General features: G+C 37.2%; 1 protein-coding gene across 8 annotated transcripts; it reads right to left on the bottom strand.

Moving 5' to 3' along the window:
* Positions 1-1,372: 1,372 nt before the first annotated feature.
* LOC110895369 (agamous-like MADS-box protein AGL27) lies at positions 1,373-27,926 on the bottom strand. 8 transcript variants are annotated; one of them, XR_004859744.1, is made up of 8 exons: positions 27,380-27,925; positions 10,990-11,086; positions 10,839-10,885; positions 4,636-4,738; positions 4,058-4,099; positions 2,614-2,684; positions 2,467-2,508; positions 1,615-1,706 (listed from the first exon to the last, which is right to left on the bottom strand). XR_004859744.1 is itself a non-coding variant. In XM_035974236.1 (7 exons), exons 1-7 carry the CDS (start codon positions 27,568-27,570, stop codon positions 1,608-1,610), a joined length of 600 nt encoding a protein of 199 aa, XP_035830129.1. In that variant the 5' UTR covers positions 27,571-27,923; the 3' UTR covers positions 1,373-1,607. The 8 variants fall into 8 exon arrangements, 6 of the variants coding, with proteins under 6 accessions (XP_035830129.1, XP_021998376.1, XP_021998374.1 ...); XR_004859745.1 differs by having other exon boundaries at positions 1,639-1,721; XM_035974236.1 differs by lacking the exon at positions 2,614-2,684 and having other exon boundaries at positions 1,373-1,721; positions 10,990-11,050; positions 27,380-27,923.

The raw sequence follows: 27,926 nt of genomic DNA on the forward strand, positions 1-27,926 counted from the left end.
GTGTACATACTTAGACCGAGGAACAAAAGGTTAGATCTAATGGGTGCCAGGGCAGCCCCACTCTCGGTGATAACTAGTACCGAGTAGTGTTTTTGTGTCTCAGTCGTGAATCGACTACTAGAAAAATGCCTATGGTTTGGTGACTTCCTATGTCGTGTCACATGTTAATGGCTTTGCAACCCATTACCACTTGATACATATAGAAATACATGATTTATACAAAAATACGTGATTTATACAAGATGCATACCATGTTTTTCATACAAAGTAGACAAACGTTAAATACAAGAACTGCATTAATTTACACCAACATTATGTTGACGTTTTTCCAAAAACTCACATGTATTTCAGGTAACTAAAGTGGATGTGCGCGCGGTCTTACTCATGCTCTTGGATGTCGTTTATGTTTGTCTTTGAATAAAGTTGTAATCATTTTAGACAATATCCTGTCTTGTGATGTAAACACTTAAAACACGTTTTCAGTTATGAAATGTTGGTATTTGAAGTTATGAGCATGCAGTATGTTTACCTTTCGTATGCAATGAGAACCTTTCACGATCACACCTCGTGCTTCCGCCTTAGAAAGGGGTGTGACAACCGCACCACCATCCTTGTCAACCGCTTCCGCTACACCGCCACAAATTAGTCCCTAACCTCCTTATGTTCTTCACACCAATGTTCTTCACGTCATACTGAGACCCGCACAACGCAAAGCCCGTTTCAACTCTATCAATAACCATTTCAGCATCCAAAATGACATCCCACCCACCCTTGTCAACGCCCCCATCAACCCAATTGCAATCTCCACGTCCCCGACACCGTCACGAAACCCAATTCCGGAGCTAGATCTATTATTATTTCCTCGAAACTTGAAGGATGAAGAACCGAACACCACCGGAAGACGTGAGTGGCGACCACCGTGGCGGTTCACTCCGACTGGTCAGAATGCTGCCGGAAGAATTGAATTGCGACCACCATGGCAAACTCATTACGTTCTTGAGGGCAAGAACGTTTTCAAGGGTGCGGGAATGATATGTGCATCAAACTAGTCAACCCCATGTTCACCATGCATTCTAGAATGAAACCGTTTTGTTTGTTTACTGCATTTATTTTCTTTTGTTATTCCTACTTATTTGTAGGGTAGTGGGTCCATGATCATGTTAGTTATTTCAATATCTTTCTTTGTAAGCCTTTATAACATGGCATCGTGAGTTTATGAGAGGTTATCAATGAAGAAATGAATTAGTAAATCTGGTTTCCCTCTAATTTGCTTTCTGGCTTCTCTCTATAATTTCTTGGATCATTTGATTACGACTCGGTCCATATCTGATCTCTTCGTTTTGAAGCTCTTTTGTCCTTGGCAAGAACTTGGTTAAATGAATCTTGAATAAGTTATAGAATAACATTTTTAAAGTACTCCACCTAACAATGATGTAAGTCAGCGCTATGTAGCTTGTTTTGAGTGGCTAAACTGAATCATTAAAAAAAAGCAAGAAACCATAAAACCACACGTATACACAAAAAGATTACATAAACACAAGGCAGATGAGGCTTCTTTCACAACCATAAAATGACAGTTGGATTATTGGCCCTTTTGATCACAGATCTTAGCCATTAAAAAGAGGGAGTGTTGTAAGTTTGGGTGGGTTGATCTGGTTAGTAGCAAGTTCGTTAAGACCACCACCTCCATCATCAACATCATTTCCCTGTGTTGAGGCAACCTGTAAGTCGATGATCTACTCAGGTTTGCTACTACTTTATTTTTATTATTGTTATTATTACTATTACTATTATTTATTTTATTTTTACATTTCATATCCAGCTTCATAGTTTTAGATAGAGTAAACTGTCAAAATGGTCCTTGAGGTTTAGTCACTTTTGCCACTTTAGTCCAAAACTCAAATTTTTTGAATCTGGATCCCTGTGGTTTCAATTTTGTTGCCATTTTCATCCAAAAGGAAAATCTAGTCAGATTTTTCAGTTAATATCCAGTTTTTTTGTCTTTTTCCTTCCTTTTAATGAAGGGCAAAATAGTCAGATTTTTTTAATTTGTTATAATAAAATGTTAAAAGACCATTTTGCTCTTCATTAAAAGGGATGTTAACTGAAAAATTTGACTAGATTTTGATTTTGGATGAAAATGTCAACAAAATTGAAACCACAAGGACTATATTCAAAAGGTTTGAGCTTTGGACTAATGTGGCAAAAATGACCAAACCTCAGGGACCATTTTGGCAGTTTACTTTTTTAGATATATAGAAAGCAAGAATTTAGCAAAGATATGAGCTTTGGGCAATCCTTTATATAAAACCTACTAAAGGAACATATATACTTGATGCATGCTAGCTTTTCTATATATTAGGCATGTTTAAACAAGGGTATTCCATGGCTTAGATATAGCAAGTACATTGTTTCACACCTTCAGGTGTTTCCAAATATTAATTTGGGAGACGTTTGGAATATTACCTGCTTTTCCAATTTTTCGTTTTCTTCACGTAGCTTACTTTCCTGTTATCATACATAAATAAGTTGATTAGCTTTGTATTGTTGTGTTAATCCAAGATCTAATCATTGTTGTGCTTCCAAACAGGACAAATTATGGTCTCATGGTACCTAGGTTAAATGCTTTAATGAACTTGCAATCAATCAGATGAATTAACCTCCACATACAATAAATCAACTGGCTGGAGTTCATAAGCAACAAGTTATCACCAAACATCCATAAATATCTCAAGTGTGTATTGTTAATGTTGAGGTCACCAATGTATTTAACAGTTGCCATTAAGGACACCTCAAGTGTGTATTTGGATCCATTTTTTGGCCCAGGTAGGGATGGCAATGGGGGCGGGTATAAGCTAATCTCAATCTCATACCCGATCGACTATATAATAATGTCTTATGCCTGACCCAAAACCTGGCCGGTATTTGTTAGGCAATTGCCCATCGGGTATCAGGTATACACATACCTATAAAAACTATAGCAATAAGTTAGGAGTTTTTAAGATAAAAAGTACTCAAGACACCCTTTCACAATTATCACGTACCTAATAAAAACTATAACAATAACTTAGGAGTTTTTAATTATTGTTTAGGCAAGTGCAAAGCATTTTGGAAGGTTATAGTTAAAGGGATGTCAGCAGTTGTTAAAAACTAAATTATCTTTATATATAACCTATTACCTACATAGGGGAGAGTTTAATGGTAAACGATGCATTTAACATATATTGAAAAATCAGCTTAACATTTTAGTAATCAATTTGAAAAAAAAAATCGAAGCTTTTGAATATAAATACATGTAAAAAACCTTTTTAATAAAAAAATCAGAAAATATTAAAAAGAATCTTAAAAAACAGTAAAAAGGGTAAAAAAAAAATAATTTTTACAATTTTTTTATTAAAATAGTTTCTACACAACTTTATAAGCAAAAGCTCCGGAAAAATTTTGAAAACATTAATTTTTAGCATCTTCAATTGAATTTTTAAAATAGATTTAACATGTTAAATGCATATTACCTCACTTTTTTAGTGTTTACCACTAAACCTCACATTACCTGCATAATATATAAATATATCATTAGTTCTTATATGTTAAAAGTAATAATATAATGATTTAATAGACAAGTTTTAATCTAACATTAGTTACTATTTTAGCTTTGTCCATACAAGAAAATTTATCAACTTCCCTATTCTACCTTCGTTACTCCTTTATCACAAAACTGTATAGATGTTATATTTCTAAGACTGGACATTTCAGAAGGGTAAAGGACATTCAGCAATTACATCATGCATTAATAACACATTCCTAAAGAAACGTACTTTTTTCTAATGGAAATTTATTTAGGTGATGTTTTTCCAGAGGTAAAACATCTGCAGTCTACGGACCACATCTGCAGATATCTGTAGCAGAAGAGGTGGACCAAACCTCTGCAGTCTGCAAGGAGAAGACTGTTTGTTTTTTAACTGTGTATTTATTTAGGGGTCTAATAACATACTTATGTATACAATAATATGTAATGGACCTCAAGAGTATATGCAGAAAAATCATATTAGAAGCATACCTTTTCTTTAAGGGTTGATATGTACTCCATCATTAGTTGTGCCTGCATCATAACCCAGAACTACAGTCAATATATATAAGCCCTTATCAACAACCAGTTCTGTCCTTTTCCTTCAGGGACAAACCTTAATTTAATATTATTTTGTGTCATGTAAATAAGAAATTAGTTATTTAGTTGTAATTACTAAATTACACAAAGCTGTTCATGTGTCACCAATTATGTTTTTGCTACAAAAACCACTGGAAATAAAAAAAAAAGTGTATTTGTTGCTAAACTGTCAATATTTTTTTGAAATACTAGTGTCGCTCATCGATTGAAGAAAAAAAACAGTAAACTTTATCGAGATCAAATTAAGATCCTATTAACCACTGATTAATGAAAAAGAATTGAGCTTATAATTCTAGTTTTGTGTCGATTCCTTTATTTTCTAGTTTAATGAATACTTAACGCATAACTTAACGCAACTTCACACACATAATACCCACCCCATTGTTGATCTGTGAATGATAATTTTGTATCTTTTAGTAAAGCTATTACACAGAGATAAACAGCCTATGAACAAAGTTAGATATAATCACCTTTCTTAATCGTGTTTGCATGAGAGCACAATCAAGTTCTTGTTCTAGTTGTATCATGTCATTCACAGAGAGTTCCTCAGCATTATCCTGTAATTCAGCAAGCCTGTGCAAAGAGTTTAATTTCATATATGCTTGATAGTTGATCCTATTTATGCTATATATGGGATCACCGTGATTTTAATTTAGTTTTCCAATATTAATTGTTCAATCTTGGTTATACTAATATACGAAGAAAATTGAATTGATATCACAAACACAATCAGTAAGGATATCTGCACGTTGCCCCTTGCTCGTCACATGCTTGACTATAATGTCTCCATTCTTTGCACATTCCTGAATTTAGTGATATAGGGAGTTAATGTGTCTGCTTTGGCTGTGAAAGACATGATCTTTAACTAGAGCAATAGATAAGGTGTTGTCAACTTTCAATGCAACTTCTTCCCTATCAATTCTGTCATCAAACCCCGTAACCACATGACTTGCCATGCTGCTGCACTCGCCGCTGTGTACTTCGCTTCACAACTTGAAAGAGCAACCGTAATCTATTTATGGGAACACCGCGTAATCGGTGAAGACCCATATAGAACACGACCAGTGTTGCTTCTCCTGTCATCATGATCAATATTGTGGCTACTTGTAACACCCCAGAAATCTTTGTAATGAAAGTGTTTAATTAAAGAATTGGGTTGTTAACTAAAAAGGGATATCTAATTGGCTACTTAAATGGGTCAAGGCCCAAGGAGATCAAGGAGGGAAAGCCCATGTTTATAGGGTATAAAAAGGATCTAAAAATCATAATCATCCATTTTCCACCTCCATGACACTAAAACTAGAGAGCGAAAGTGGGGTTTTAGAGAGAAAGTGAAGAAAATGTGAAACAAGGACAACTCGAAGGTACAAGGCTTGGAATTAATTTCCAATTGATTGAGGATCATCACTGTAGTGTTTTAGACAATCGAGATAGCAATCGTCTTCCAAATCTCTGCTTTGGTATGGGGAAAGTTTGTGTTTTTACCTAAAGGTCAGATTTTTAGGCGTTTATGGGACAAAAGCCCATGGATCTTGCCTCTTGGAAGTTTTTGGATGTAAAAGGTTACGATTTTGCTAAAAATCGTACCTAAAATGGTTGAGTCTTCAATCGATGGCAATGGAATCTTCAACTGGGCGACACTCATTGGTTAAAGATAGTGAATGGGCAATGATTACAAGGCCGACCCATGATTGGTGACAGTGCCGGTGACACTCAAGAGCGTCAACGACCCTCAGGAATGTCGCAACCCAAGGCTTCGCGACAATATCGAGGACCTAAGGCAAGTTAGGGGACGGTATCAGATGACACTATTCAGAGATTGTGTTAGAAAGTGACAAGTTTCGTGTGTTAACTTACATGCAAATCGTGCGACGTTTGTTCTAGCCTAGACAACACATTTCAGAGATTGTTTGGGGGGGGGGGGTGAACACTCACGATGTTTTCAAAGTAAAGTGATGATGTTTTTTCTTAAAACGCGATAAACTATGAAATGATTTAGCCAAAGCAAAGTGTACTATTTTTAAGTGATTATAATGATGAAATGTAAAGTGTTATAGCATGCATGTTGCACAACATAGGCGACCTACAAGGACATATGATACGCGATTACCTCGGGGTCATATGATAAGTGGTTACCACCGTGGCTGTATGATAGTGGCAATGCATTTGTTGCTTGCCAATGGTAGCTATAAGTAGTATTTGACGGATGATATGTGCTATGAATGATGTGATATGTGATGACAATATGTATGATAAAGTTATGAGATGTACTAAACTGCTAAATGTGTTTAGTTCATGTTAAAGTTTATAGATATCTGATTTAATGTAGAACTCCCTCAGTGTAGCTGACTTTTAGTATGCACATTAGGTTAACTAATTGGTAGGGCGAAGGCTGGCATGCGGCAAAAACTCCCTAGCAACTGGAATCATGTTTACTATTATACCGTTTTATGACATTGTTTTAATTTAATGTATTTGGAAAGTAATGACTATTTAATTTTCATTGCGTTTTAATGAAAAGATTTATTTGGACTATGTGCCAAAGAGTAAATCCAACAGTTGAGACCCGTGTCAGGGGTGTTTCACTAATAACACTGTAGCCAACTAAAAAGCCATCTCTTCCCCGAGTATACTCGATCCCATAGCTCAAGGTCCTTCTAAGATAGCAATAGCGAAGGATATGTTTTATTGCAGCCACGTGGGAGCTTTTAGGTTGTTGCATGTATCACGCTTACCATCCCAACTGAAAAAGCCATATACAGTTGGGTGTGTAAAAGACATTCTAAGCACCCGATAACCTTCCAATACTCGGTCGAGTTCATATCCTCCTCATCCTCGACTTTTAATTTTCATTGCGTTTTATGACATTGTTTTAATTTAATGTATTTGGAAAGTAATGACTATTTAATTTTCATTGCGTTTTAATGAAAAGATTTATTTGGACTATGTGCCAAAGAGTAAATCCAACAGTTGAGACCCGTGTCAGGGGTGTTTCACTAATAACACTGTAGCCAACTAAAAAGCCATCTCTTCCCCGAGTATACTCGATCCCATAGCTCAAGGTCCTTCTAAGATAGCAATAGCGAAGGATATGTTTTATTGCAGCCACGTGGGAGCTTTTAGGTTGTTGCATGTATCACGCTTACCATCCCAACTGAAAACGCCATATCCAGTTGGGTGTGTAAAAGACATTGTAAGCACCCGATAACCTTCCAATACTCAGTCGAGTTCATATCCTCCTCATCCTCGGCTTTCGTTAATTTGAGACTTGGATCGGTTGGAACATAGGTCGAGTTGCAGTTATCCATCTTTGTTTCCCTTTTCAACTTCATTCATTACAACATAAACAGTGAACCATGTCGGAGTGGTCGTAGCTCGGTTTGATCGTCTATAGAGGGATTTGGCGGCCGATGGTGCAAGGGTTTTGGACTGGGTTGCTGATGACCCATTTGAGGTGCTTGAAATGGATTGGACCAAGTCCATCGATGGTTTTGTGCTTGTGCCGTGATGGGTCGCAGATGGTCTCCCATCTTCACTCGCTCTTGGACTTTTTGTTTCGGGTGTGTTTAGCTCGTCTGTCTTGGAAACAACGAGCATGGTTTCCATGTCAACTACTCTATTCCAATCAATCAAGAACATTCTTGGCTTAAACTGCATTTCAACTTCAGTTGGTTTCTCCCACTTCCAACTAGTTAATTCATCGAAGTTAGGGTGTCGGCTTACTACCACCTTTGGTTTCTTTGGTCATACAATCGGTATGCACCGGATCCAAGCTCGCTTCCCAAATAAACCAAGCATCTTGAGCGGTCATCCAGTTTCTTCACAGTTGCTCCATCCACTTTTGTGTATGCTTTACACTCGAACACCTTTAAGATATTGCAAATCGGGTTTCTTACTCTTAAATATCTCATAAGGTGTCTTATCCTTCAATGCTCACATAGTAACTTGATTTTTTAAGAAACTAGAATTCTAACCGCATAGCCCCACATATAGTTAGGAACATCATGAGCCTTTAATTTATTTTAGGTGATTTCCATTAATCTATGATGTCGACGCTCCAATACACCATTTTGTTGTGGTGAGTATGGACGGTCAAGTGTCGAGTTATACCTTTATCTTTGCATATGATGTAAATTCACCCAATCTATCAGTTCGAAAGGTCAATTCGTCGGTTTGCTTCTTCACCAACCTTTTAAACTTCTTAAAAGTCTCTAATGCTTCGTTTTTAGCCTTCAATAAATAACTCTACATAAATCTATGACGTACCTGTTACCCCTATTATTATTGGATAGGTAATCGACCCACTTAAGTCACCATGAATCAATTCTAGGACTCAAGTTGCCCTAAAAGTCACTATTTAAAGAAACATGTGTTTCATTGTTTCCATACCAAACATGATTCAAATAACTTCCATTCATTCATAACCAAAGGCATCCGACAACCATATTCTTTCTTGCCATATGTTTTATTGATTCAAATTATAAGTCCCCAAGTCTTTCGTACCATAACTAACTTTCATCATCTATTTGGGTTTGTAAACACACCGACTTACCCACCTTTAACATTGTTTTGTAAAGCCGATACGGTGACCTCTACATGAACATTAGGAGTATTCCCTAATTATCGCGTAACATTTGTCACCTTTCAGGTTTACTTCACAACCCGAATCTATGGCAAGATCTAGCCTTTTCCCACATACGTCACGACGTTGTTCTCCGGTTTTGCTTTCAAACAAGATCGAGTCGTTCACACATGTGTCAATGCACCAGTGATCATTGAATCTAACCCTTCCGCTATACTCTCATTTAACTCTGAAAGTATGACAGGTTTCGCGTTATGGTTGCTAGCCCTATTATCCAATGCTACTCCTTTTCATATTAATTTTGTTCTAATTACTTGGGTAGCACTTTTGACTCATTCAAGAACACAGTCTCCTTAACAAATTTAACCGAAAACCAGGAAGGATATGTCTCGTCTCAGTTAGATGTGCCTCTCGCTTTGTCCGTTCTGGACAATTTGAATCAAAGTGTCCAAACTTGTTGCATTGGTAACACTATATTTTAGATATATCTCGACCCTTACTTTTACCTCGCTTTTCGGTGCTTGGATTGCTCTCGTGTTGCCCTCGGGTTTGACTAGAACCTCGGCTCCTCATCGGCCACGTGAGCCTCAACTCGAGTCACGGGTTCTTTGACTCGAAGAAGTCGCTTCGGATTAGTAGAATAAGAACTTTGATTGTGCTTCGTTGGGTATGCCATGTTCTTTAGGGCGTTCTTCATATGCCTTCAACCTACCAACAATATCCTCAAACCCGATGCTCTTCAAATCCAAGGATTAGTATCATGAGGCCACATTATGAATGTATTTTGCCCGAGGAAAGCTCTTGAGAAACGTCTAGCCAACATTGATTTGTCCATGGATTCTCCGAATGAATCCGACTTTGAAGTTATGCATCTATGTTGTCGAAGCACCTAGGCACACGCAAGGCACATAAGCCAAGCCTGACGCCTAAGAGCTTAAAAATGAGGTTTTTTTTAAATACAGAGCACAGTATAAAATACCTTTTTTTGGGGGGGGGGGGTTAGAGATATTCTAGTCTTTTTAGGGCTACTTTAGGATGTTTTGGACTTATTTTTGGCTCATTTAGGATTTTTAGGGGTTTGAGGCAACTTTTAGTTTGAATTTGGCTAGAAATTGCGCATCAGTGCCTAAAGGCGTGCCTCACCGGTCGCATCACATTTAGTGCGCCTCGTTGTGCCTAGGCGTGCACCTCGCACACTTTTGACAATATAGCTAGGCAAGATAACTTATTTACAAAGTCATCAATTGAGTCAGTCCCCTTCTTCTTTAGATTATCATACTCAGTTGACAACATTTGAAGTTATGCCTCCTTAACCCCTTCCACCCTTATATTACGGGCCTAGATCGCATCTCACATGGCTTTAGTAGAATCCAGCTCTCCAATTTGCATAATCATGTTTTCTGGTAATAATTGGAAAAATAGAACAACTGCAATGTTATTCTTTTTTCATCGATATTACCCGGTTAAATCGTATCCCAAACTTTGTAAACCTTTAGGATTGATTTCATGTGTAAAGACAAGACGTTGTAGTTTGTATGGGCAGCATGGGGCATTGCACAATTTGTGAACTAGGTTCTTTCTCCTTCACTGGTGGTGGGGATGTTGACATTGACGCCTCAAATATAGTCTTCTTATGACGTTGGTACGTGAATGGGGTCGATGAACCACGTTTCACCTTGATGATGCATCAAACGAACCCAAGTTTGGTTCGATCGAATATACATTGTTGCAATAAACTTCGACTGTGGCAACTTGGTGCAAGTGACAATTCTTGGTTTTAACCGGCGATTGCCTCTTCCAAGCTGCAGATCTCTCTTGATTGACTTTGTTACCAATTTAAGAAAATTGAACTAATATCACTAATACATTCACACGCAAGATTTAGGTTGTATTATTGCAACTAAAAACTTACAACTTAATTAAAATAGTCCCTCATAATCACATCCCTAGACTCGATCATGATTATATATAGGCATGGCTCAACTTGGTTAGCAAGTGACAAGCAAAACCCTAACATCCCATTGAACCCAAAAGACTTGTTTAAGATCCCATGAGCCGGCACCTTAATCCTACTCAATTTAACTACATTACCTGTCCACTGTCTGTAGAAGTTCTTTACATGTTCGAAATCTTTTGCACTGCAACAAAAGTTAAGTAGCTCTTTCATTAAACATATAACACTGTTGTTAGAATAATAATTTCCAAAATGCCAAAATAACATTTTACAAGAATTATGGCTTACTAAATCTTCTCCCACTCCGTTGGTGTTTATCTCTTTTTCTTCAGAACATCTTTTCTGATATCTGGAAAGAGTACGTTGCACGCTGAAATATATGCAGCTAAAGAAGATTAAATGATTAGAAGTAATGTTGTGTAAGGTGTAAAGCATATGAATTTAAATGTCTTCACATATCCATTGACTATGAACATGTACAACATCTTTAAACATTCTGAAACAACTAAATGCAAGGAACAAACTTATTATGCCATATTTAAACCATTATCTGTTTGGCAATAGATATCTGTATAAGATATAATTAAATCTGTTTACTGAAAAAGTACACTATTTGGTTTTTTTTACTTTTTTAAAAATAAATAGAACTAGGAGGCTACGATCAATCATTTCTTCTCCTTGGTACATAAAATATACAACTGTGTTATAGACATGAGATATAAAGTAGTTAAACAAGTTGTATTCATGTTTAAAACTTATGTTATTCGCGTCGTCAGAGACCTGTTAAACCCGATAAGACACGATTTGCCAGCCCTTGTATATACGTGGAGTTGAGATTAGAGGTTTTCTATTTCAATAAGACGTCCTTGATAACTTTTAGAATTGAGTATATCATACTTTTAAAGAAGCATTACTATATGAAAACAATGTACAATTTGTAAAAAAAAACCATGGATATGAACACCCGTGAAGCGTAACTAAAGCAGAATAAAAAAAAAAAAAATCATCCAAATGAAAACTCACTAGACATGCATGTGTGATTTAAGATTCTAACAACTATGAAAAGTAGGGTTGGCATATCCCGTCATACCTGACTATTAAGACAAGAACATGATAACGAACACGAAACAGATAATCACGAGCACGACACCAAATCTTATCGTGTCAGTTTTTTTCAAACACGAAGATGAACCCTATAATAAATAGGTTACATGAAACGAACACAATCTGTTGAGACACAAACAAGCCCTTGAGGGTGGAGTGTGGACACCGATCGTGGAGACGTGGAGTGGAGAGAGAGATGCGGCTGCGAGCTGCGATGTTTGACGTTTCAAAATTAGGTTTATGTTTTTCCTTTGTTTAGGCCACGTATATCAAAACTCAACCCTACTTCTTTTTTCTATAAATAAAAAATATTAATGGGTCTTAACGGGTTTTTAACCTGTTTAGAAACAAAAATTAACACGACTTATCGTGTCGACATTTTTAAGACATGAAACCTGATAATGATCAAACAAGAAAGTTGTTAGAAACGAAAACCTGTTAACAGCACTTAAAGTCGTGTCGTTTCATGTCTTGTTTTCATTACCCTATTTGAAATTTCCTGCCCTATGAAAATGTGGTAGTGATCGATGGCCTGGACGCGCTCTCATGCGTCGTTAAATGGTTGCGAATGGGCTACACGCGCCGGTCAACAATTCTGCATGGAGGCGCATGTAACGGCGGACATGTGGCGACTTTTAGGCAGTGGGTGATAAAGGTTTCTTGAATAAATATTTAGGTATTGTGGCTTGGATCTTGTACGATAACAAAGCTTTATTTGAATGGGAAACTAAAACCGAAAAGAAGAAACGGAACTAAAAGCAAGGCTAGGACAGGTTGGTTTCCCAATCTAGGGTTTGAACTTGGTGGCGACAACTAGGGTTTGTGTTTTTGTATGGTACAATGGAGGTGGAAGAGAGCCTAAGGTTAGATGGTAAAATGCATAATTAATTATTACTAAAGGATTATCTTACAATATCCATACATCATAACAAAACCCTAACCTAACGGGCTTGTAAGCTCTTGCTAATAAACCCTAATATGGAATACTATCTAATAGCTATGATGTCACTAGACTCTGATACTTGGATATTTTGTTGATGATAAACTATTTTGGAACCTAGAATCTAGGACATTGGACAAACCAAGAACTAGATACAACCTTTAACACAAGACATGGATTGGACACAAGTTGTAACACATGATAGGGGATGGACAAGGATCGTAATAGGAAACCGCAACCAGAACATGAATGATAATCATGAGTTTGAGCTAAAAGATGAGTTGCAACTCATGGAATGGACAAAAGGCAATTAGGGATTAATTCTTGATGAGACATTGCATCTAGCTTAGATATCAAATGATACTTTTAAAATATAATGAGGATCCATGATCAATAAATGTGGGACATGATCGGAATCAAGGACTAACATGAATAAACTGGAACATGGATCGAGACACGAAGTAAAACTTCATCTCAAACGTAATCAAGAATTAGAACTAAAACATGGGCGATGGCAGGCTAGATGGAAATATCAAGATGGGGACGAGATATGGTTGATTGGTAGTTGGTCCTATGACAGAAAATGAGTTGCACGAGTAGTGGTCTTCAAATCGAAGCAGCAATTGGATGTCCAATTCAGGCCTATATGACATGATCGATCAATAGAAATACTCAAACACTCCATTATTCCATAAACCACACTAGATAGATATTATATTCATGGAATATGATCCACTTTCAAGATGCCTTGGTGGTGAAATGGTAGACATGCGAGACTCAAAATCTCGTGCTAAAGAGCATGGAGGTTCGAGTCCTCTTCAAGGCATAACATTGAGAATGCTCATTGAATGAGCAATTCAATAAGAGAGCTCGGATAGCAATACCGATTCGATCCGAGCTATCTTGGAATCAGTTTGATAGCGGATCACGAAATCTTGGTCATCTTCTTTATCTAATAAATGGGGAGTCTGCTTTAAGATTCAAAATCGTCCGCCTTGCACCCACCCTTCGAGTATATGCTTCAACAGTAATCACACAATGGTAGATCATAAACCTCTAGTAAAATGACCTCCCGTAACAAAGTACATTACATAGCATTACATAGTCCGTTTTAGGTATTGGCGACTTACCCATTCGGTGACTTTGGCACTAGACGTTCCCCAAACGGGTACTGACGGGTCAGGTCAATTCAATAATAGATGCATGTTGGCATTCCAACCTTCTTTCGCCTTTCATGGCCACATATCTTTCCGGCTAAGGAATGGGAAATCCTTCTCCTATTCCATGAATCCAATTTGCATTTCATCCAGGAAAAGCCATCTTTTTCTCAACAATGCCTTCATCATTTGATCCAATAGTGTTCCGTTAGATAGGAACATATTTGATAAATACTGATAACTCTCGGATAGAGTATTAGAACGGAAAGATCCATTAGATAATGAACGAATGGTTCTAAGCCATCTCTGGTGATTAATCAACAATTCGAAGTGCTTTTCTTGCATCTTCTTGATATTCCGTTAGTGTTTATATAGAGATGTAGGAGGATTTGTTTGGGGAGTAAGAAGCACCTTTGACATCTCTTCATCTGCAAATAATTCTCGTCGTGAAAACGCAGAGACAAAGGGTTGAGTTTTGAATAGGAAAAATAGTGAATCTGTAGGGTCCAAGATGAATTGGCTTATTCGAAAAGGCCTTGTTCTTTGGAAGATCTATCTCGTGTTTGGTACTACGCGGTTCCACTCTGCAAGAACTCCGAATCATTCTCTTGAAGCTCATCCTCTTTATCATAAATGATCCGATTGCCCCGAAATGACCTGGACCAATAGGGAAATCCCAATTTATTGGGCCTTTCGATACAATCAAATAGAAAGCCGCAAGGGCGCCATATTATAAAAGCGAGCTACGATAATGGTGATTTTGGGGCTACAAACACAGGCAACAATTCTGAATAGTAAATATAAAATATCAGTTATTTGGGGCATAAATCAGGTCAGTGATGGTTTTTTTATATATGAACTTGAACCATTGGTAGTAAATACTGAACTATTTAACACATTGTTAGTCCTGTAGAGGACTTGCTCGACTGATGCAAAAGTTGAAGGATGATGTATAGACGAGTATTAATATAAACTATGAGCAAGTAAAGGAAGTGTGCTTGTGATATAGAGTTGCTGATCATAGCTCGTATTTGAAACAACTGGATAAAAGAAAATGGTAGATGCACGGTACTCTAGACCGCGGAAGTGATCCCACTTCCCAAGCTAGCCACCCGACAATGCTGCCTGGCGGAGAAACCCATGCCAACTCGAGGGGAATTGAAGAGCCTGGGGTTACCAGGTTTCGAACCCGTGACCTCACAGGATCCTCGAGCCGGTTTAAAGTGGGGGTCGGTGACCACTGGGCTGACACCCAATGGTTAACTGGATAAAAGAAGTGAACAACAAAATGTCCCAACTTAAAAAAGCGTAACCTTTTTTCAATATCGAGTTACAAACCCAAAAACCGTGGTATATGTGTGCCACACATATAGTGTGGCCGGCTTAAATCCCATTTTGTTTCATTTAGAGCCTGATTTTGACAAAGATTTAATCCTAAATTTAGTTATTTTGATTAATTCAGCTTCTCGTTCTTAATAATTCTTAAGAGCACGTGAATCTTGGAATTTACACACTCAAGCGTTTATTTAGTATTCAATTTCAAGTTTTAAATTTTAAGATTTGGAAATTCATTTAGAATATTTTTCAATACCGTAAAAAGAGCTTAGGGGGCGTTTGGTTCGTGGAATAATTTGGAATTGGAATTGGAATTTGTATAGGAATTAGAATTTGAAGGAATTGGATTTGAAATTTAAACATTCCAACTGAAATTGGAAATTGTTGGAATTGGAATCTCAATTCTATTTTTGTTGTGTTTGGTTGTCAAATGAATTGGAATTAATCACCCCGACACCCACAACCACCAGTTCAGGTCAAAACGGTTTGGGTCGAAACAGTACGGGTCGAAACAGTTCGCGCTGAAACGGTTCAATTCGAAACGGTACTTGTCAAAACGGTTCGCATCGAAATGGTTTGATTCGAAGTGGTTCAGGTCGAAACAGTACGGGTCGAAACGGTTCGATTCGACACTGTACGGGTCGAAACGGTTCAGTTCGAAATGATATGGGTCGAAACGGTTCAGTTCGAAACGGTTCATGACGAAACGGTTCAATTCGAAACGGTACGGGTCGAAACGGTTCGCGTCGAAATGGTTCGATTTGAGACAGTATGGGTCGAACCTGTTCGCGTCGAAACGTTACGGGTCGAAACTGTTAGCGTCGAAACGGTATGGGTCGAAACGGTTCGAATTGAAACAAGTATGGGTCGAAACGGTATGGGCTGAAACGATGCGGGTCGAAACGGTAGAAGATTCCAATGAATTTACTTTAATTCCTTCACATATAGAAAGGATTTTGAATTCTTTTAGTTAAAAGAATTTGAAGGAATTCATGTCTAATTCCAATTCCAATTCCAATTCCACTGTCAACCAAACACATACAGATTGGAATTGGGATTCCAATTCCATCAAATTCTGTGAACCAAACATCTTAAGAGATGGAATTCAAATTCCAATTCACTTAAATTCCATTGAATTCCTGCGCACCACCAAACGTCCCCTTAATGTAATCACAAGTTTATCTACTACACTAAGAATATTTATACACATTTTTTTACTTCTGTGGTTGTATGTGCCCCAAATTCAAGGAACTTTATCGAGTACAAATGTACAATGACAGTAAGCATAGCATATTTAGAACTATTAACTTCATCGTATTTTCTACATTCTCTATGATTATAATGATTGTTTTCTTATCAATCTATAGTTAAGTGGACAGATGATAAATATATAGAATAAAAAACTTCAACGTGTTTTCAGCATTTTCTATGGCTATGATGATTGTTATGAATCTAGTTAAGTAGACTGATTGTAAATATAGTTTTTGAAACGTATGGTAGAAACCTAGAGCATGGATAGTGCTACAAGCATTCTTAACTTGATTAGCCATTACACATCCGTACACAGAAATTAGATTGAAGAAATAACCACCTTGTAAACTATTAATGAACATGATCTAGTTGGAGAATGTTGGTTACAGGCCCCACTCTACACACACTAACACTTACATAAAAGTGTAGAAGTAATTTGCAGAAATAAATGAATGAAAGACTTTTGTATTCTATTAAACAAAAGAGGTTACATAACAAAAGAACTTAACTCTAATATTTATAGTAAACAATTAAAAGCACATGCAAATTAAACTTAGTCCACGATGCATAACGAATTATGGCTTTAACCTCCACTACTTTTCCACATAACTCGGTTATGTTTGACACTTTCTTTATTCTTTCAACTTATAGAGAAACAGATCAGGAGAAAATATTTAGAAGTGTGAAAATGGTAAGAATGGATCCTGATCGAACACGTGGAAGGGGGCGCTAAATGATATGCAGGGGTACCATTGTCATTATCCACGTTCCCCTCTACAAATAATTCTGTTTCAAATAAAACTCCAAAAATTTCGTATTAGTAGTTACCTCCTTTTCAAGCTTTCGAGATCTATGGTGTCTAACGTGGATTCCGTTCTACAAAGTAATATTTGATGATGTTTTCAAATGTGTTCCAGTAAATCATACAACACACTATGTAGTTAATATCCCGATATGTCAACCGATATATATATCAGTGATATATCGGTTATCAGTCCCCTGCCGAGATAGCGGTACAAAATATTGGTCAGAATATCGGTACCGATAATATAAGCGATATTGTCCGATATTTGACTGATATAGGACCAATATTTGATCGATAAATCACCAATTTTCCCGATATAAGTACCATTCTTCTTATTTCTACAGTTTATTTTTCTTCTTATTGCTGCTATTAGTGTTTTAAGTCTTAATTGTTAGTTGTTATTGTTAAATGTTAGTGTTTTAAGTTTTAGTTGTTAGTTGTAACTGTTAAATGTTAGTGTTTTAAGTCTTAGTCAGTTCTTACTTGTTACAATTGTTAGTGTTAAATTGCTACATATATAAATTTAACATGATATTAAAATTACCTATATCCCACCAATATCCCATCGCGATAACCGATATCTCAAATATCGGTCCTTGACCGATATCCGATATTTTACCGCATTAACTACTTTGGCAACACATATACAACAGATATGGCGTTTTGTTCTTTATGCTTGTTTCAATGTCGTTTTCTTTCCAAAGTATATTTGACAATGCGTTTATGTTTCAATGGCGTTTTCATATATTCAATATTTGTTAACAAATAGTAAGAAATGATATTTGGCGTTTTCATTGTTAATATTAATTGTCGTTTGGGATCTAATATATGCTTATCGTTTACGATCAATGGCGTTTTACACCTGATTAGTTTTGAATGTTTTTAGTAATATTTGTAAACATCAGTTCTTACTATTTGTTACTTTGTAAACATCAGTTTTGTTAATTATGGCGTTTTCATTATCACGTTATATTTGTTAATTGTTAATTATTCATATTGTTAATTATTGGGTTATTGGATTTTATCACCTCCAACTATCGACCATTGGCCGCTGCCACCCGCAACTAACACCTTGACGCCCGTCACCTCCAACTTGACTTTTAGTTTGTACTGGCACCACGTTGTTAACCAAACACTAACTTAGTTAATTTTCTATCCTACGTTGCACCCTATTTCCTATGTGGCAAGATGAGGTGGATTACTTGGGGGCTTATGTGTATATTTTAATTACTAGAATTAATATCTAATATATATTGCAGACAAAAAAACACACAGTTATCTCCCTCACACCCTCCACCTACATCAACCATCACCCTCCACAACCGTCATCAACAACCACTGCCCACCACCGCCTCACCTGCCGCAAAACAGATCCCTCTCTCTCTTTACTCCTCTATATCTACATCTCTCTACTTTGGAGCCACAATTCACCAACAATTCAAGTGCACATTCCAAAGCAGCACACTCACATTCAACAAATTAGATAACAGGACCCGTATGGAGGATTCATAGTTCCTGAAGGCACAACCATTTTATAACCATTAGGCATCGGCACATATATCCTCATCGATTGCTGATCGGGCTGCCCATAATGCGGCCCATCTGTGGAATCGTCGGCACCGCAACGCTCATAATGCGACGGCATCATCTGTGGAACCACCACCACCGCCTCAAAACCTTGAAATCCAACATCGGCCTCAGCCGCAAAGCCTTCCGCATCGGCAAATTCATCAAAGACATTAACTCATTCCCATCGGCTAGAAGAGTAGACTAGACGACTTACTTGCTCGCTGTGACCTTCCGCATCGGCGGTGAGGGTTTGTACTATTTCGTCGAACAGTTGGTGTGGGTAATAAAATCAGGGCAGGTTAATGGTAAACAGTTGGGAAAATTGCAGAAGGTTGGTGCGTGGGCTGAGTTAATTGCAGAAGGTTAGGGCGTCGTAAATTGATGATGATTGGGTTGTGATGAAGAGGATTGAGATGATTGTTGCTAGAAGATGAAGATTCATGTTTGATTTGGGGAATTTGTGAAGGAATTTGTGATTTTAGGGTTTGTCATCCAAAGTGAGTCAACAATCCTGTGTTATAAAGAAAGGAGATGAAGTGCTTGACACGTCAGTTGCCATATAATCTTGTCCATCTCATCAAGTGTGTGCCACGTCAGACCAAAAATAAACCCAGTTAGTGCATATTTAACTGGGTGGTGTCATTGCAAACAAAAAGTCAAGTTGGGGGTGTCGGGTGTCAAAGTGTTAGTTGCGGGTGGCAACGGCCAAAGGCCGATAGTTGCGGGTGATAAAATCCAATAACCCTTAATTATTATTAATTATTCAACTTATGGTGTTTTCATTAACACGTTTTATTTAATATTGTTAATTCATCATATTATAATTAATCAACTAATGGTGTTTTTATTATGGCATTTTCATTATGGCGTTTTCAATTACGGTGTTTATTAGGTTTTGTTTATTATTCAATTAATGACGTTTTCATCGATAATGTTATAAGGAGACAATTTCTATTGTAGTGACGTTTTCTTAAATTTTCTCACTGTGTTTTCTAAGACGAAGGTGTTTCTTCAAATGAATGGTTTTGCCCCAAAACTGGTGTACAATTTATCATTACGTTAGTGAAGATATAAAGCCAAAATGGACATGATATTCTCAAGCCTCGATGATTGTTATTCAATGTATGTTAGGTATGCTACGACTTGTGGTTTTTCTGTCAGGAAAGGAACTGAAAAGATAGACGCTAAAGGAGAAAAACATATTAAGTATTACATGTGTACGAGATCTGGGGTATATAAGGACAAGAAGGTTGATATGCTGGACCCAAATCAAAAGGAAATGATTGTGCGATCCAACTTTTCAAAGAGGACTGGTTGTGGAGCACTGTTATGTGTAATATTTGAGGCTGGATCATGGAAGGTCTATAAGTTTGTTGAGGAGCAGAACCATGATTTTGTTGAACAACCTGATAAGTATTTCCTTCCATCTGAACAACACCTCACTCAGCTCCAGAAGCATGTTATACATAGCATGTCTAAGTTGAATTTGGGCCCGGTTAAGGTGTTTAATGTTATGAAGACTTGATTTGGCGATTTTGAAGACGTGGGTGCAAGTAATGTTGATTTTAAGAACTACAAGAGGCAAATTAACTTGTTTATAGGGGAATACAACGTTGAGATGGTTGTGAGACATTTGGATGAAAAAAACAGTCCCAGCCTAATTTCTCGTACGATTACTTCACAGACGAAGAGAATCGTTTGAAGGGACTTTTTTGGTGTGATGATCAATCCAAACGTAATTACCACGTGTTTGGTGATGTGATTTCGTTTGACGCCACATATCGTTCCAACAAGTAATATTTATAATTCTATTTTTTCTGTTTTTTGGCGTTTTCACTGTTTACATGCATTGGCGTTTTGTTCTCATTTCATTTTCTCAAAGGTGTTTTCATATGCGAATACTCTATGTTATTTATACTATTCACTAGTATAGAAAATCACCACTGCAATGTTACATTTGGTGCTGCATTATTGGCGTCAGAAACTGCTGATACGTATAAATGGCTATTGATAATTTTTCTAAAAGTTGTTGGTTCTCAACCAAAAGTTGTTGTCACTGACCAAGATCCAACAATGAAGAAGGCTATTTATGTTGTATTTGTTGAAACGAGGCATCGGTTATGCATGTGGCACGTGATGCATAAACTTTCTCTGAAGGTTGATTTTCTTATTTTTATGTTTGGCGTTTTAAGATATATGGAGTTTTAAGATATATGGCGTTTTGTCCTTCATAATTGTTTTTCATGTTAGTTAGTGTGTTTTTTCTAATGTACATATTTGTATGGCGTTTTCGTGTTATATATAGGTTGGTGTTAGGCTATGCAATTCCAAAAATTTCAAAGAACGTATTTGTGGTGTTGTGTGGACGGATATTCTTACACCCGAAGAGTTTGAATCAGGATGAGAAGAGGTTTGTGGAGAGTTCAATTAGATGATAATGACTGGCTTTCTGATATTTTTGCACTTAGGGAATCTTGGATCCCTGCATACTATAGAGTGGAGGAACTGTCGGGCCTTATGCGTTCGACATCGAGTTCGGAGAGTGAGAACCATTTTTTGGTCAAGTGTGCAATTCAAAATCTACTCTTGTTGAGTCCGTGACTCATTACGAAACTGAAATAGAAGCACAACGTCATACGCACAGGAAAAATGATCATGAATCTCAATACAAACGCCCCTAGTTGAAAAGTAATTATAAAATGCTGGAGGGCAAAGCTACTAACATATACACAAAAAAATATTTTTTCCAGCAGCCTTGTACATCCTTATTCGAGGTAAACAATGGCGTTTTTGGTTATTTTTATTTTGGCGTTTTCTGAATATGGCATTTATTATATTTTTAAACATTTATTATTTTTTTGCATTGAGTTTTTGTGTTTGTTGTTTGATGGTCTTTTATACAAACATTGCCTGCATGGCGTTTTATACATACATTGTTTTTGGCGTTTCTCAGGTAATGTACCCTAAGTCTGATTGCACTAGCACTAGCTCATGCAGGCGTTTTAAGCAGTTTGGTTTGCTATGTAGACATATATTTTATGTTTTGAGAATTTTGGATATTAGGGAATTTCCAAAATAGTACATTTTGAATAGATGGCGTAAAGAGGCTTCGCCAAATTGCTCTTCTGATTACTCAACGAGTCGTGAATTTATGACCGAGCTTGATCCCGATGTGCAAAGTATGATGCGAGAAATTATTTTTGCAACGGAGTATACATTGAACCGTTTATCTGGTAATAAGGAGGAGCTATCCTTATATAAGGATCATGTTCAATCTTATATGAAGAATGTTCAAGATATGTAGATTGTTGCTCCTCCTCCTAATACTAGGGATAGATTTGCGGAGATAACAGGTCAACATCAAAATGACAAGAATCTGATAAGAGTCCTTGTTAGGTATAAGTCGAAAGGTTCTGGATCTCGCAAGCGTTTGAAATCCAAACAGGAGGAAGCAATCGGAAAAACAAAAACAAAAGGGAAGCCCGGGGCGAAAGAAAGATAGTGTAAGAATTGTAAAGTTTACGAACACTACGCGTCGACATGCCAGAAGCCCGTAATTAAAAGAAAATCGACACGGTCTTTGAGAGAAAGTGAAGAGTAGTTTGGCGTTTTTTTTTTCAGAACACATAAATATTGGCATTTGGCATTTTATATTTTTTATATACCATTTTTTATATTTTTCCCACATTTTTTCCACTTTTTGTGGATAACATGTGAGTTGGAAGTTACATAACAAACAATATATGATCGGACACACACATAAACGCAAAAAAAAAAAAAAAAAAGAATACCTTTCGGTAAATAAAAATACCTTAACCCTCTAATTTGGTGATGATTAACTCAATAATATTTTGCTGAATGAGATGGACAACATTGTTGATCCTCGCTTAAGAATGTTGTCCAACAATGTTGGCCACCCCATTCAGTGAAACTTTATTGAGAACAAAACTGAATCTCCAAGAAACGACGTTTGCAATATGTGGTTTTTGAACTTTTTAGCGTTTATAATTTGAATGGTATTTAGTAAAATATGGCGTTTGCTTTTTGTGTGTTCAATGGAAGGTCTAAGACGTTTATATAAGATGTTTTTGGCGTGTATTTTAGGCGGGAATTTATTATAATAAATGTTAGTAATGAAGCTTCTGTCATTTCAGGCGGGAATTTTAATGGCGTCTACTCATGAGTTTCGCGTTTTGTATAGAGCAGTATAAAGACCCTTTTACCCTTAATGAAGCGCGTCCACGTAATAAAATTGATGTTATTTATGAAAACGCCACCGCGCCAACCTAATCCATAGATTGTTTTGATCCAACGGATGAGGGGCATTCTCACCGTTGTCACATTTTTAGTCGTTTTCCTTAAATCATGCCCCTATGTATAAAGGCTCATCCCCCACACCCTAGATCCATCCCCTTTAGGCTTATACTTACACCCGTTGATGTGGACGCCTAAATGACAGGTCATCTTTTGAGAACTACCCTCCTTCACACCCAATAGCCTTACTCCCAAAGTGTTAACAAAAATATAAACTTATAAGTAATTTTAAAAACTGTGTTAGTTGAAAAATAAAAGTAAACCAATCTTCTTTTAATCAAAATTCAAAAAAAAAAAAAACATGCATCACATGTTCTGTTGCATGTCCCAAGTTCCAAATATATAGGTCAACAGATCAAGGTGATTCGTAAATCTCACATTTATATTTATATTAGAGCACCCAAAATAAGTCATATTTAGAGTATGTTTTTGGAATGCCACATGGTATTTGTGCAAAACTCTCTCTCTCTTTTGTCCTATGACAAACAAAACATCTATCAAATATTTTGTCTTCTCTCTACGCTCTTCTACTTCATACTCACATACCTTTCTTTCCTTCATTTTTCTAATTTTTTCCTCACATACATCACTACATTATCTCTCCTCCACCTCACACCCTCTCTCTTTAGAAATACCAAAGAATGTCTATATTGTGGATGCTCTTACTATTTAATTTGACAGGACCTATAAAATATATCGAGTTAGTAGTTTGGCGGGGCCTATAATAGGGTTTAATAAGTTAATAACCATTTATCGTTAGCCCATTAATCAATTACTAATTATTTAACCTAACCTAATAGTCTTTTGGCTCTTTTAAACATTTGAAGTAATAACTTTTTTTTACTAGCAACGCTTGCTCTTACTGTATTACACTCATAATCCTAAATTAATCATCTTTGCCCAAGTTTAATTTGAGACCTCTCCTCTAAGAAGCATATGTCTCTACCAAGTAGGCTAATCCTACATTATCAAATAATAACCTAACTAACATGTAATTATTAGTAACTTGGAATTGAATAAGAAAGACCAAATGTGGATAATCCATAAGGCAATTAACCATTAATCTCTCGGCCTTTTATAAGATCGCCCTTGGATAAGTACTGATTAAGGTAATGGACAACAATAATATATTTATTAAGAGAGTATGAATTATGATGAGTTGATTTGCCTCCGAGAATGCAAGTAAAGCCCCATGATTCATTTAACCATATAAGATAACTCAAGTTGCTACAATAATTTTGTTTTGTTTATTGTTTTAACAATTGTCGTTTAATAATGAATTTTATTTATATACAAGTATCTATATTTTAAAGGGCTCATTATTTCTCGTCACACAGGGCTAGGAAACTCAAATCAACCTGTAGCCTAAGAGCGATTAGAGAAAGGTCAAGAGCGTCCACTAACTCCAACTACAGAAATTCGTTCGATTTCTATGCGAATCTAAGATTTTTCTAGAAAAAATTAAACCATGCAGTGGTAATCGCTAGGAAAAAATAAATATAATAAACCCCAAAAAAACATGCGAGCCTAGAAAAAAATATATAATAAACCCAAAAAAACATGTGAGCCGGTTGTTATTATTATTATTATTATTATTTTTTTGAACGGCCAACAAATCCTACAAATGGGCTACTGGCGAAATTCATTACATCAGGATACACTCGCCTCTCAACCGGGGAAAACCTTCACCTAGGGCCGAAGCCCGTGAACACTCGTCTGAAGGCACGACAGTGCGGTAAGGTAAAACCGCTCAGTTCAAGGATCGAACTAGCGATCTCCACCTATTCGCCTAGTCTCTCATCATCAGCAGGTGCCGTAGAAAATAATGGGGAGGACATGAATCGAACTTGAGTCCCTTAAAACCCAAGCCTCTCCTTTACCACTTCACCACCACCTCATTGGCGTGAGCCGGTTATTTTAACCCTAATTGTAGAGCATAGATGCAAAAATAAATAAAATAAACGGGTCATGCTAATTACACACGCCAAAAATAATTTTCACACCCCTAAGCGCCGCGCTATGGCCAAAGCGGGGCGCTTAGGTCGACAAAAGTTGATACGAGGTTTGACTGACTGACTGACATGCAGAGACATAAAGGTGATACGAGGTTTCAGTTGTCCCGGAACCCTAAGCGCCGCGCTTTGGCCATAGCGCGGCGCTTCGACCCCAAATGCTCACTTTAAATCCCTGCTCAGACTCGACATTCATCATTCGATTTGTTTTTTGTCGATTTTCTTTGCTCTATTAGTTACATGTTTTGAAAAAACGATGTCGTGGTTAAGCAACTATCTTTTCGGTCAATATTCTGACGAGTCAGTTGTTCCTGATTCTTACGAGGGGACCGCTATTTCTGACTCGTTTGAGAAACCGGTGTCGTCCAACTTGAGGGAGACAGAGGTTGTATCTGGCATTCGTTATCGTGATAACACGGTGAAGCTGGATTTGAATACCCCTGTGGAGGACCCTTACGCACAACAAGGTTATTCGAATTTCGGTTACGGTGGCGAGTATAGCTTTGTACAGCAGGAGTGTTATCCAAACGACAGTTACGGTTGTCAACAGAGCTTACAAGGTTATTCGAATTTCGGTTACGGTGGCGAGCAAAGCTTTGTACAACAGGAGTGTTATCCAAACCAGAGTTACGGTTGTGAACAGAGCTTTGAACATCAAGTCTATTCGAACCTCGGTGACGATGGTGAGCCGGAGGATGTGTCTGTTGACGAGGAAGGTTGTTACCCGGTTACATTTTCGTTTGATACAACGCAGACCTTTTCGTCACCTAAAGAGTTGGTGCGTTGGGTACAAGACACGGCAAAAGACAAAGGTTACCTTATTGTGACTAAGAGGTCGAGAATTACAAGATTTGGTTTCAATGTACGTTTGGTGGGGAGCATAAGAGTATAGCTACACAGAGGAAAACGGGTAGCAAGAAAATAGGCTGCCCGTTCGAGATGATCGGGTTTTCGGAATCATCCGGAAGTGTTTGGAGGATCGAGGTGACGAAGGCGAAGCATAACCACACTCCTATTGAAAACTTCGAGGGTCACGCGTATGCGAGAAGGCTTTCTTCGGAGGACAAAAAACTGGTTAAGGAGTTGGCAGAGCAAGATATTCCCAACCAAAGTATCTGGCGAACGCTGACAAAAAACAATCCGGCTAGAAAGCTTATCCCGAAAGATATACACAACGCTGTTCAGAAGATCAACGCCGAAAAAATGACTGGATCGTCCAGACGCTCGTTGATCTACGAGAGCTTGCTGCATTGCCTCCACTTCCCCTCCCACCGTCCCCACCGCACGAGGATTAATACATTACTTTGTTTGATTAGTGTTTTGTTATGTATTATGTACTCAGTTGTATCTTTTTGTTGTGTATTGTATGTACAAACCGATATATATATATATATATATATATATATATATATATATATATATATATATATATATATATATATTGCAGTTAATCTTCTATTTACATCACGTTGGTTCTGGATTGTTTACGTTTAATTCTTATGGCTTTCTGTACATTTTATTTAACGTGTTCGTTTAATTTAACAAAATAAACAACGTTAAGAAGTTAAAATATACACATTCATAATGATGTAATGACGTAATTATAAAACAACTATGAATTATATGTAATAAAACTAAAATAAAATTTTTTCCTTCAAAAATCTCTATCAAACTAATTCAAACAAAAATCCCTACCAAACTAACTCACATCAACCCAAATCCAATTTGTTTAAAAAAAACATCCAAAGCGCCGCGCTATGGCCAAAGCGGGGCGCTTTGGTCTTGGTCAACAGACAAGGACTGACTTCTGTCAGTCCTTGTCTGTTGACCAAGACCAAAGCGCCCCGCTTTGGCCATAGCGCGACGCTTTGGATGTGTAAAAAGACAAAATGCGTGTGCGAATAGACCCATAAACCCCTAAAAAAACAAAGGAACTGAGAAGTCACATCTCAACCCTAATCCTAGACCATAGGACCAAGTTCTGAAGCTAGAGATGAAATGGATAAGATACACATAAAATAATAATATATTATTGCCCTAGATAGTTCCGCTGTTATAAACAGTGTACCAGAAACTAAGAATAAGAAGCACAGGTCTAGAAATGATTCTTCGGTAACATGTAGGAGCAAATATTTCTGAAACGGGAACTGAAAAAACGAATAACATATAAACGACGATGAAATTAATTCACCTGTTACTACTGCCGCTAGAAAACTCATAGAGCTTCCCTCTTGCGGAGAAGACGATGACGGCGACATCGGCGTCGCAGAGGACGGAAAGATGGCGAGCTTTCTTAAACAACCCTGATCTCCTCTTGGAGAAAGTGACTAACCTGCTACTCTTGTCTTCGATCCGCTTTATTTCGAGCTTCCTCCGCCCCATTCTTCTTTCTTCCGGCGATCTAGGTGGTGAGATGTCGCTAAATTTCAACAGTAGCTCTTATCTAGATCTCTATCCACATATACATACATCGCTCTTATTTATGTTACCAGTTATCACAGTGGTCAACAACGGAAACATGTTTTGTCGGCTCTTTTAATTTTATGTAAAACGTGTTTTGATCACAGCCGTACTTATAACTTCAGATCGTTCTTATCCCTAGCCTGCAAATCATTTTAGCACGTGTTTATAGAAAACACAACCAATATTTCTTTTAATTTGGGTTGCAAGTTGGAGCGAACATGAACCTTATAAAACACAACCAATATATAATAGTGAACTTGTGGGATTTCCTCTCA

The sequence above is a fragment of the Helianthus annuus genome, chromosome 1 (assembly GCF_002127325.2).
Source record: "Helianthus annuus cultivar XRQ/B chromosome 1, HanXRQr2.0-SUNRISE, whole genome shotgun sequence".
Lineage (NCBI taxonomy): Eukaryota > Viridiplantae > Streptophyta > Magnoliopsida > Asterales > Asteraceae > Helianthus > Helianthus annuus.